The sequence below is a fragment of the Hemicordylus capensis genome, chromosome 4 (assembly GCF_027244095.1).
Source record: "Hemicordylus capensis ecotype Gifberg chromosome 4, rHemCap1.1.pri, whole genome shotgun sequence".
NCBI classification, from domain to species: domain Eukaryota; kingdom Metazoa; phylum Chordata; class Lepidosauria; order Squamata; family Cordylidae; genus Hemicordylus; species Hemicordylus capensis.
This window is the reverse complement of record NC_069660.1, coordinates 124,904,392-124,917,318: the sequence shown is the minus strand read 5'-3', so window position 1 is coordinate 124,917,318 and position 12,927 is coordinate 124,904,392. Positions and strand designations below refer to the sequence as shown.

General features: G+C 40.7%; 1 protein-coding gene across 4 annotated transcripts in view; it reads right to left on the bottom strand.

The window, feature by feature from the left end:
* Window positions 1–2,443: 2,443 nt before the first annotated feature.
* Window positions 2,444–12,927, bottom strand: part of RPAP2 (RNA polymerase II associated protein 2) — a 71,919-nt gene continuing 61,435 nt past the window's right edge. For 3 of the 4 annotated variants that reach the window (XM_053243618.1, XM_053243616.1, XM_053243619.1), the window contains 2 exons: window positions 10,260–10,397; window positions 2,444–4,591 (listed from right to left, as the gene is read on the bottom strand). In XM_053243618.1, the coding sequence (XP_053099593.1) occupies window position 4,591; window positions 10,260–10,397 (139 nt within the window). In that variant the 3' untranslated portion in view covers window positions 2,444–4,590. Of the gene's footprint in view, window positions 4,592–6,466; window positions 6,531–10,259; window positions 10,398–12,927 lie in introns of all 4 variants that reach the window. The other variant, XM_053243617.1, reaches the window with a different exon arrangement.

Genomic DNA, 12,927 nt, shown 5'->3' with positions numbered 1-12,927 from the left:
TATTTATTTATTTATTACATTTATAAACTGCCCCATCCAAAGGCTCTGGGCAGTGTACAACAAATTTAAAAAGACATAAAAACACACACCATTTAAGACACAGTGCTAAAAACAATATAAAAACAATTAAAGTGTGCCATCGAGTTGGTTTTGACTCCTGGCGCCCACAGAGCCCTGTGGTTGTCTTTGGTAGAATACAGGAGGGGTTTACCACTGCCATCTCCCGCGCGGTATGAGATGATGCCTTTCAGCATCTTCCTATATTGCTGCTGCCCGATATAGGTGTACCAGTGGGGATTCGAACCGGCAACCTCTTGCTTGACAGTCAAGCATTTCCCAATTAAAATACTTTAAAAAACAATTTAAAAATCTTGGAAGGCCAGGCCAAACAAGTATGTTTTTAGGGCTCTCTTAAAAGCCACTTTGTGTAAAAGATTAAAGATGATGGAGATGCATTGATGCATTTCTGAAGTCACATCTAAGTTTGGCCCAAAGATATAATTTAACTAAAGATCTATTCATTTCAATGGGGGTTATCTGACTAGCTGCTGCTAGATTTTGCCCATTTAGACTTTTATATCAGAGAGTGATAATGTTATAAATAATGTATTGATTATTAAACAACTGAATACAGAAATTTTCACAGAAGTCATATAGGAATAGAAGTCTGCATATGGCAGTATGTGTGTGTGTTAAAAATGTTATATTAAAACTAAAGATTCTAACAATTTGGGGAACATTAAAAACAATCCATTCTCACCTCAGAGATGTGCAATTTGTTTTGCCATGGAGGTAGGATTAACAGGTAGCTCCTGTGGCCATCTGGAGAAATGCATTGTGAGATATACATTGCTATAATTGTAGCTCTTCCTAAAACGAACCTGAAATTCAGTTCAGCTTTTGGTGTTGTCAGCAGGTGTACTTTGTTTGAAAGTTCGACTTCATGTTGGTTCAAATAAAGGTCAAACATAACCACAGCTAATGTGAAAGAGTAAGAACAGTGCTAAGTAACTGGCCTTTTCTTTTTAGAGACATCAGGGGCTTATAGAAATAGAAATCTACAACAAAAACACACACACACACATACACAAATCTTTAACTCACAAAAGCTAAATGTTGCAACTGTAATGAGGGAGCTGGTTTCTTGTTTTATTCTAATATTGTTTTTAGGTTCTAGAAAAAGAACATTGAAGAACATTAAGTACAGAGACTAATTGAGATCAAATGATGTAAGTTCATAAAGAGGGGCTGAGGGTTGTTCTGAGGACATTTTTAAATCAGGGGTATACCAGCAAGATCCCTTTTGCCCACACATTGTCATGTTTCTTCTAATCATAGGGACTAGAGACTTATTCCTAAAAAAATATAAAATGAAATGAAACAAAAATAATTTATTTTTACCCCACTCTTCCTCCAAGGAGCCCAGAGCAGTATACATGGTTATGTACAGCCTCACAACAACCCTGTGAGGTAGGTTAGGCTGAGATAAGTGACTGGCCCAGAGTCACCCAGTGAATTTCATGGCTGAATGGGGATTTGAACTGGGGTTCTCCTCTGGTTTCTTTGTCTTCAGCAAAGACAACTGCTTGCTTTCAAGCTTTCTTTCATAATGCCCGTGTGGGCTAAAATGTGCTCCTTTTTTATTTTGAAAGGGCAATCGGCTGCAGTGACTTCATGGTGTATGGTTTCTCAGGTTGAGGCTATGGCCAGGAGTGCTTTTTATCAGCTTCGGCTGATGTGCCAGATATGTCCATTTCTGGAGACAAATAACCTTAAAACGGTGGTGCACATGCTGGTAACCTCTAGGCTTGACTACTTTAATGTACTCCATGTGGGGCTGCCTTTGTACATACTGTGGAAACTACAATTGGTACAGAATGCAGCAGCCTGATTGGTCTCTAGGTTTACCTGAAGGACCATATAACACCTATTTTAAAAGAACTGCATTGGCTGCTAATATGTTTCTGAGCAAAATACAAAGTGCTGGTTATTACCCATAAGACCCTTAATGGCTTAGGTTCAGCTTACTTAAGAGAGCGCCTTCTCCGTCGTGAATCTTGTCGCCTATTAAGATCATCTGGAGAGGTCTGGTTATGGTTGCCACCAACTCGTTTGGGGGCAACTCGGGACTGGGCCATCTCTGTGGCTGCCCCAGGACTTTGGAACGCACTCCCTGCTGAAATAAGAACATCTCCTTCTCTGTTTGCTTTTAGGAGGACCTTGAAGACATACCTGTTTTCCCAGGCTTTTAATTGAAATTGAAATTTTAAATTTTAACGTGTGTTTTTATCTATTGTGATTTTTATCTGTTTTTATGAATTTTAAATGTTTTGTTTTATATTGTGTTTTAATCCATACACTGCCTAGAAATTTCTATACTAGGCGGTATAGAAATGCAATAAATAATAAAAAACACTTTACACAAACCAGACAGACAGAGACACATATTTGGCAATGGCAAAGTTTATTATTAAAATATTTATACAGAATACCGATTTTTCAAAGCTCAGATGGTATACAAAAAAAAAAAAATGCAAAAAACAACAACAAACAACCCCAAAACACCACAGCAGAATGAAAACCCATATCCTTACAGCTCAGCACTATACATCTTTTTCAAAGGTGTTTAACTGACAAAGCTTCTGTTCAAAGGCACTGTTGCTCTATGGAGGGTCAGGTGAGTGAATTTTATATCTAAGTGATATCTATATCTAAACATTTATCAGCATCCTCACACAGCTACAATTCTTGAGGTCCTTTTTTGTGGAACTGCCATTATCTTTAAAGCCTAGCTTCAGGCTGGTTTACAAGTGTAATATTACTGTCCTCTACAGGACACTTGTACCACTGAGTGGGACTAGTTCAAACGTTATTCCCTCTCTCCAGGGGACCCTGATAGCTGTAGTTCTGTGAGGCGGTCTTGGGATCTCTAAGATTCTTCTCCCTTGCTAAACTACAAATGCTCAGGATTCTTTGGAGAAAGCCATGACAAACAGATATAAATTTTTACTGCACATATACCCCAAGAACTGCATCTTGGTCACAACTACATATGAAAACCTCTATGTTCTGCCCGTACCAAATAAGAATAAACAACACTTGCTACTTTGAAACATGCTCATCAGTGTCCTAGAGGTGACAATAATTTATTTTAGTCTGGAGTAGATGGACTTTGAGGTACTGTTCAGATCTATAATGCTATTATTCCAAATGCAAACGCAAATTCTTGCTGGGTGGTGGTGGTGATGGGGAGGCATATTTCTTTAGTTTTTAGGAGGAGAGTAAGGAATAACAAAGCTAAGAATCCCCTTTTCTTGCAGGAGTTGAAAAGTGACAACCAGGTTAGTCTCCCAGCAGCCAGCAAGAGAGAATTTGCTCTTTTTTATTTATATTTTTTATATATAAGTGGAAAATTATTTTCAGTTACAGTAAAGTCTGACAAATAACAGCTTCTTAAAGATTACAAGCTTTAAAAACAAAACAAAACAAAAACTCAAGCTCAAGTGTTTTCAAAAGACTAAAGCACTGAAGAGTGAGCCTAAAATAAACCTTTAAAAATCATGCTGTGGAGCTAACAGGAAATGTAAAAATAAAAACCCTGTGAAAATAAAGGGCTTGGAGCTGACAAAAACAACAATATTATTTTGCACTTTTATAGAAACAGCCCAGTACACTCAGCCTCAGAGAACAGACACCCTGCAATGGAGCCCCTCTGTACACATACAGGAGCAGGATTGTGGTTTTGCTAGCAAACTAAAGTGTGAACGAGCAGCTGGGATTACATATCTTGTGGAGGGAATCTTATGTGGAAACATAATCTTGAAAAAGTGTCTTAAGACATTCTCTGGTGTCTTAAGATGCAATCAGAAATGCACAATATGACTTCAAATATTAACAAAACGTTGTCATAAGGCACTACTGAGCCATGCAGATCTTCAAAGTACTCCAGTAACCACTAGAAAAATCTGTATCATACTAGGCCTTGGATATCGCAGGACTACTGAAACTGTAGTTCAAATTGTCTCTACTAATATTTTATCGAAGTGAAATGACATTCCAAAGCACCCGTTTCTAGAAAAATGACAGAATTAACTGCAGGAAAATTTGCTTCACATTTCCAGAAATCTTTGAACTACACAATTTCCTTATGGGAAACTAAAAGATACACACACTCTCAAAAAAAAAGTTTTGGCATTCTATTGATGCAATGATAAAAATAGGAAGGACTTTTATCAGTCTTTGATCACAGAAGCATACTGCTGTGTCCAACACTTGGTGGCCTATTTACTTGAAGACATGATAGATACAGAAGATGGTTAATATCCTTATTGCAATTTTTAAAGGTCAAATTTTCACATTAGCTTTATTTTAGTGTGATTGATACCTTCAATGATAGATTATATATCAGCTCTCACTAAAAACTCTCTGGTCACTTATTCATAGGAATTAGACTGACGAAAGCACAATGTGACTGCATGTTATTTCCCCATTTGGTGTACTGAAATTAAGTTGCCTGGACTCCAACAGTGTTATTTCAAGTGTTGATCATGTTTCCAGCAAAGGGCGAGAAGCTCAAGATGATCATCTTACTCTGCAGGTTTAAAAAAAGAAAGAAGAATTTTCACCACCACCAAAAAGGCATTTATTTCAAAGCAAGTGTTTTTACACTTGATAGATAAAACCAAACACACAAAACCCTATCTAAATGTTTAAATATTAAAAAAAAAAAATGAAAAGAGACTTGATTGAAAAAGTACACCTGAAATAGACCAATGAAGTTTCAATTTCATACCCAGTCAATTCTTCAGTGGCATCTATCTATATATTTAATACGCTAAGGTTGTGGGTGTCAAGTCCCGCCCTACTACAGCTGTGACCAAAGCCCTGCCCCTGCTGCAGCCGCAAAGGGCGGGGGGGGGGGACAAAGTCTGAGTGGCAGCGGGGGGAGCAAAAGGCTGAGTGGCGAGTGCAGGGGGAGGAACGGGCGAATGGGGGGGAAGCAACTGCCGAGTGGTGATTGGGGTGGGGGAAGGTATGGGGGAAGGCAAAGGGCGAGCAGGGGGGAGGAACGGGCAAGCAGGCAGGGGAAAGCAAGTGTCAAGTGACAAGCGGCGGGGAGAGCAAAGAGCGAGTGGCAAGTGGTGGGAAAGGCAAAGAGTGAGTGGGGGGAAGAGCAAAGAGCGAGTGGGGGAGGAACGGGCAAGTGGCGAGCGGGTGGGGGAAAGCAACTGCCAAGCGGCGAGCAAAGGGTGAGTGGGGGGTTAGAGTTAGTGGGGGGTTAGAGTTAGCAGGGGGTAGGCCGAGCTGGGGGGAAAGGCCGAGTGAGGGGGCCTTCTGCCACCCCACCAAGTCTCTGGGGTGGGGAAGGCTGACTGAGAGAGTGGGAAAGCTGAGTGCACTAGCACACAGATGCTCTGTGTGGGTTCAGCTTGTTTGTTTCCAAATACAAAATTCCCTCTGAATCTGTAATGTACCTTAAGAGTGGAGCCCTTGTTGAGTGGTATATAAATTGAAAAAATAAAATATTGAATTGTGTCAAAAGACTACAAATGCTCGAACTCATTCCCAACATGTAGTAAATGAAGGACCATAACATCCACAGATTTTCCATTGTCCATCCATTCCTAACTTCCTACTTTTGTGCAGAAAATACAAGCTAGCTATAGTATTCCTGACCTCCTATAGTATTCCGACCTCCTTGCTAAAATATTTAACTTATCCCTGAAATCGGGCTCTGTACCAGAGGACTGGAGAGTAGCAAATGTAACACCGATTTTCAAAAAGGGATCCAGGGGCGATCCGGGAAATTACAGACCAGTTAGCCTAACGTCCGTTCCAGGCAAATTGATGGAAAGCATCCTCAAGAATAAAATTGTAAAGCACCTAGAAGAACAGGCCCTGCTGGGAGTGAGCCAGTATGGCTTCCACAAAGGTAAATCTTGCCTCACCAACCTTTTGGACTTCTTTGAGAGTGTCAACGAGTGTGTGGATCAAGGTGATCCAGTTGACATAGTCTACCTGGACTTCCAAAAAGCTTTTGACTAAGTTCCTCATCAAAGACTCCTGAAGAAACTTAGCTGTCATGGGATAAGGGGACAAGTACATGTGTGGATTGCTAACTGGTTGAAAGACAGGAAACAGAGGGTAGGTATAAATGGAGAGTTTTCACAATGGAGGGAAGTAAGAAGTGGGGTCCCCCAGGGATTTGTACTGGGACCGGTGCTTTTTAATTTATTCATAAATGATCTAGAAGCAGGGGTAAGCAGCAATGTGGCCAAATTTGCAGATGGTAGTGAAATCCAAAACGTATTGTGAGCAGCTCCAAAAGGATCTCTCCAAACTGGGGGAGTGAGCGACAAAATGGCAAATGCGGTTCAATGTTAGCAAGTGTAAAGTGATGCACATTGGGACAAAAACCCCCAACTTCAAGTATATGCTGATGGGATCCGAGCTGTCAGTGACGGACCAGGAGAGGGATCTTGGGGTTGTGGTGGACAGCTTGTTGAAAGTGTCGACTCAATGTGCGGCATCTGTGAAAAAGGCAAATTCCATGCTAGGGATCATTAGAAAGGGGATTGAAAATAAAACGGCTAACATTATAATGCCCTTATACAAAACTATGGTGTGACCACACTTGGAGTACTGCGTACAATTCTGGTCACCACATCTTAAAAAGGACATTGTTGAACTGGAGAAGGTACAGAAGAGGGCAACCAAGATGATCAGGGGCCTAGAGCACCTTTCTTTTGAGGCAAGACTACAACACCTGGGGCTTTTTAGTTTAGAAAAAAGACGACTGCGGGGAGTCATGATAGAGGTCTATAAAATCATGCATGGTGTGGAGAAAGTGGAGAGAGAGAGAAACTCTTTTCCCTCTCACACAACACTAGAACCAGGGGTCACTCCATGAAATTGATTGCCAGGAGGTCTAGGACCAACAAATGCGTGATCCACTTGTGGAATTCTCTGCCACAGGATGTGGTGACAGACAACAACCTGGATGGCTTTAAGAGGGGTTTGGATGACTTCATGGAGGAGAAGTCTATCAATGGTTACTAGTCGGAGCGCTGTGGGCCACATCCAGCCTCAAAAGCAGGATGCCTCTGAGTACCAGTTGCAGGGGAGTAATAGCAGGAGAGAGGGCACGCCTTCAACTCCTGTCTGTGGCTTCCAGTGGCATCTGGTGGGCCACTGTGCGAAACAGGATGCTGGACTAGATGGGCCTTGGGCCTGATCCAGCAGGGCTGTTCTTATGTTCTTATATCCCTATATAGATTTTTCTTAACAGCAGCAATAGGAGATCGCCTACTTCCTCAGCTGTGAGCCATTGCCCAAATAGCTTTCCCCCCTAATAGTAAAAGCCTCAACTGCTGTTGTAGCAGCTTAATCTTGTAAGCTTCCCTTCAGTGGCAATTACAAGAGCTGTATGTAAAATACAGTTTTAAAAACCCTAGTCTTTTGTGGGCTAGATACATACACACTGGCCCTCTCAATCTTGCTGAATATGTTTTGCATTCTAAAAGCTTTATCACTTGGTTCCTCTCTCTGAATCTTCATCAGCTTGTCCACATCCTTCCTAAAATGTGGCAACCTGTAACTGAACAGAACATTAACTGAGTTCCGACCAGTGCTGACCAGAGTGTCACTCTGCCTAAGATACAAAGCTTTTGATCCTTCATTCCAAAGCAGTATGTTTGATTGTGTAACAAGCCCTGCATGAATCTAATCTAATCCCAACTAACATCCCCTTTAAAAAAAAGTTGTGTTGTACTGATAACACAGATGTTCAATAGGCGCATGGAACCATTTTGGCAAACATCATATACGTTTATCTTTCCATCACAGTCATTTCCCCATAATTTCCTCTCTTTTAACCTCTCTAATATAACACACAGGTTTATATTTCAAATGACATTGGCAAGAGATGGCTCTCTTCTGGAAGCAATGGATCATATTATATTGAACATACACGTTATAAGAGAAAGAAAGAGAGAGAGAGAGAGAGAAAGAAAGAAAGAAAGAAAGAAAGAAAGAAAGAAAGAAAGAAAGAAAGAAAGAAAGAAAGAAAGAAGTAGAAAATAATAATATGGGATTGTATCTTGGTCATTATTAAGCACTGAAATCAAGGTTGTGTCTATTCAAGTCCCATTAATTTAAATGGGGACTTATCCTAGGATGCAACCCATATTCTCTCTAAAAATGTTAATCTTGATCTGAGGTCTGGATTTACAGATTTGCCCCTTATCTTCCCATTCATGTTCTCTTAATAGATTTTAAATGCATTTTATATTGTTTTGAGTATTTTGGCAGGAAAGAGGCAAGTAGCAACAAAACTCAACAATGCAAGCCTTGCCTGTTTGCCTTTTGTAGGATTCCAGCCCTCATCCTCAAGCTTCTTTAGCATGGCTCACAGAACTTACTTCCTAGTACTGCCATCCCTCATTTTCCTTGTTTCTCTTTCTTTCATATGTATAAAACACTTACCCATGCTAGATTGAAAAGCACAAAGATAATGCAGTCCTCCCCAGAAGCCTTAAGCTTAAGTATTCAGCACATCTGAGATCTTTGAGCCACAGTGTCAATGCTGACCTAAGCTGATCTTCTGATAACATGCTATAAGTTGATTTTTTAAAAAGATGAACATCGTAGAGCAGGGCCACAGAACGTTGGCCTTCCAGCTGTTGTTGGACTACAGCTCCCATCACCCCCAGTCACAGTGGCCAGGGATGATAATTGTAGTTCAACACCTGCAGGAGGGCCGAAGTTGTACAGCAGAGGGGGTTGCCAGAACCTAAGGGGTAAAATTGCAGGTCAATTTGCCGTAAGCCAGAATTTGGCTTTTTGAAAGCTAAATCTGGCCACCTAGCAGCAGACAACTGTGTGGAGGAATCTACGTGGAGGTAAGAGAAATGGAGGATTGCTCAAAATAGTTGAGAAGATCTTGCTCTTTCCTCACCTTCTTCAAACAATTCTGGGAGCTGAACCACAGAACCAGGGCTGGATCAAAAAAGCCATACAGGAGGCTTTGGTGATGGCCCTTTTAAAAGTAGCCCATCCCCTACCAGCTGCACACACTTTACTTGTGAATACTGGCGGAGCTTTGGAAGCAGCTTCCAGTACAACATAACCAGCTGCCATTGGTTTTGGCGGGGGGGGGGGGCGGGGAGAGAGAGAGCGTGAGCGCCAGCAGTGACCCAGAGCATGCATTGAAAGATTTACTGTATTTATCCAAATCTAAAGATGAGTCCCCCCCCCCAGTTCTTGCCTGTTAAATTGGCATGCGGGGGGTGGTGTCTTAAATTGAGAGTCCTCTTTTTTGGGGGTAAATACAGGTATAACCTGCATTTAACCTCTATATTTTAAGTAGGGATGTGCATGAAATTCAGCCAAATTTGAATCAAATTTGATTTGGAACCATTGAACAGAGTGGAGATTTGTCTGAATCAATTCAAATTTGCTCAAATTCAAATGAAATTTGGGCAGATTTGCTCCAATTTGATTCAAATTTGGGTGAATTCAAATTGATTTGAATGAATCTGTTCACTGGTCTCAAATCAAATCGATTTGAATTTGGACACATTTTGTGCACATTCCTACTTTTATGGCATCATCATTCAGAGTCACCTTCTATTCGAGTAAATATGGTATATACACCCAAGGGGAACTGGCATGGCAAACTCTCATATGGACATGACTACAATTTATTTTATTCTTTTTTCTTATTAGTATTGTTTTAGTCGATTCATTTCTTGAAATTACTTTGAATTCTAATACTATCCTTTATACTGTCTGCAGCCCACCTCCATCAGCAGCGAATAAAGAAGGAGTTCTGCTCCTCTACACAAATCATCAAAGAAAGACCATCACCAGGACAGAGCTCAAAGAACTACTTGTCACTTCCCTCTAGTTTAATAACAACCCCTACATTTCTGGCTTCTGGTGAGGATAACAAACTTTATAACAACATTCCTTAACTAGGGCTTCGGCTATGTCAGGGCTGCACAACTTTGGCCCTCCGACAGATGTTGGCTTACAATTCCCATCATCCCTGACTATTGGCCACTGTGGCTGGGGATGAATGGAGTAGTAGTCCAACAACAGCTGGAGAGCCAAGGTTGAGCAGTCCTGGGCTATGTGCTGCAACTGCTTAAAAAAATGAAAATCTACAGTCAGGATTGATATTGGTTAGCTGGGGATCTTATATAAAGAAGCACAATAAGGTGTGTTGCAGGAAAGGAAAAAGGAAAAGTACTACTGACCAGTCACTTCTAAACGCTCTTGTTAAACTTTCAAAGTCTTCATGTTTGAAATGTAATTCTTCAAGCAAAGTAGCCAGGAACTGTGTATAGACTTGACTCTGCTGTGAACTTGCAAAGATAGGAATAGTTCGTGACAACCTGAAACACAAATGTTAAATTGGGGAGAGGGGGGAGAGGTAAATTTTACAAATCTGAATATGATGAGGAATTCTCCACTAAGGCACCAGAAACGGACACAAAGAAATCGCAAATATTGACAGTTCTGAAGGCAAGATGGTTCCAAGAATTACTAATTATTTAGAAAAAATTTTTTTAGAGATAGTGTCAATAAGAACCACCAAAAAAAAATTGGAAACAATTATTTGAAATAAAATAATAAAATAAAATTTGAAAAACTGGTGCACACTCTTTCAAACAGCCCAGGGAAACAGGAGTAAAGTCCTGCTGGATTTCTTGATTTATTCATCACCAATCTCTCAGCAAATTCAACTCCTACAGTAGCAGGAAAACATCAAGAAGTAGTTCCAGATGTAAGCCAGAACAAACAAAAACAATGCCCCATAGCTATTTATTAGGATTTACAGTATATCTGATCTCTGGGCCCTAGTACAGAAAGAGTCACGCATTCCAAGGTATGCTATGCAATCAAGAAGGCGCAGGTAATAACTATTTTCAGGGAATTCAGAAAGTAGATGTTACATATTTCCATCTACTTCACAAGACACCCCCCCCCAAAAAAAAACGGAGGGGGGCACAGAAGGGGCACTTGGGGAGGCAGAAGTTTTGTCCAACAGATATTTGAAATGGTATATTTCACTTTGTTGCTCCCATTCTAAAAATACTTTCTTTAAAAGGAGAGTAAATTGAGACAAAGCACACATCCAGATGACGTACAGCAGCTGAATTCACTGTTTCTTAAGCAAATCTGTTAAATAGAGAACCACCACTTCTAACTGCAAGGATTTGGAGAATCTCTTTTTTATTACCAGTATGGCAATGTTCATTACTCATACCGCTCTAAGTCTCAACTTGCCACTGACTAGAATATCAGAATTCACAGCCAGCTCTTTTCCTCAAGAGGCTGCTCGTGTGCAGGGAGAGTGGGCTAAGCCCACTCTCCCCACACAAACTCTCCTGGTGCTTCATATGGATTGTGTGAAGCACCTCAACATAAGACAATTCCTTACAACAGTTGTTCCATCTCTCCAAATGTCCTGATTGCATCCCTAAGGTGTCTGCTGGATCTGAGTATACAAATGCTGTACAAAACATAAATAGAAGCCCTTCATGTCATATCTAACACACCTGCTCTATAAATCAATGACGTTAGGACTTGTGTTGGCTTTTGCCAACACAATTGCAATGGCATCCAAGGCAAGGTAAGTGAAGTAGGTCTCTCACTTATACTGCCAGGCAGCTGAAATTCTTTTAAGGAAAATTATATTTTAGGTGTGCAAAGGTGAGGTTGCATAGTGACCAATGTGAAGAAATCCCCTGTCCAGCACCTGCACTGACCCCCTCTGTTTAAGTTTCATCCACAAAGTCTGTACATGTAGCACAAGACACACACCCTAGTTAGCTACATAAGTGTCATCCAGGAAATCGCAATTGTGCACTGGTAGAGCAATTCTCCTTGCTGTTGATCCTATACAGAAGGAGTTCTCAGCCTTGGATCCCCAGATGTTGTTGACTACACCTCCCATCATCTGGAGATCCCAGGTTGGGAATCTGTGCTACATAGAGCAGCTCAACAGTTTGGTCGGTCGGTCGGTCAGTCAATAATTTTGACACAGTCTGATCTGTGTGAACGGAGAGTTTGGAGGATGGATAAAGGAATAGTTAGCAATGAAGAGGTGTTTGATAGAGGAGTTAGGAGGCATCTTTAACGAGCAATTAAAATTCTAGCATGTATTTGTTTCATATTGTTCTATAGTTTTTTTTTAAAAGGGTGGCAGGGAGGCAACCTATGATGTTTTAATATTCATTATTGATATCCTTCCTAACAACAGTGGAGCTGCTCAATCTCTACACATCATGTATGTGAAATGAAAGTTTTTATGTACTGAACTTGCTTTGTTGTGTGTCATGATTGCTACAAATGCCTGGACACTTCCCACAGAGGTCTTTCAGATGATTATTTAATTTAACTTTACACATTGCCGGTGGGCACATAAAATATGAATAAAATAACTCAAAAGCTGCAGATCAATGGAAGTGGTCGAGTAATCAGAGCACTGCATTTTCTCAGTCATGCTTCCATTCCTTGAAGCATTATAATCAGTGAACTTTACAATAAATGCACAGTGTAAAATGGCTTCAAAATAGCCTTAGAAGAGAGAATGGTCAGATAAAACAAGATAAGTTCAAGACTTTGTTTTGTGGAGGTTTTATGGAACTTCTCAAGACTAAGAGCATGCTTTGAGTCACCACACCCAGGGGTATTTCTTGCAAGAATCAGGGGCACAGAAAACCCCTTGAAGAAAGTTTATGCAGAAACACATAAAGCATTTTGGATTCCCTCCCTGCCCCGTCGCCAAATTCCCACATTCTCTGCTACTTGTTTGAGGCTTTGTTCTCCTTTTTTATTTTATGAAGCTAAAAAAACGACTTCCTACTTGAGCAGGAACCTCTGGTTGTTCCCAGCAAGCCCACCCTTTTGCCATCAGGA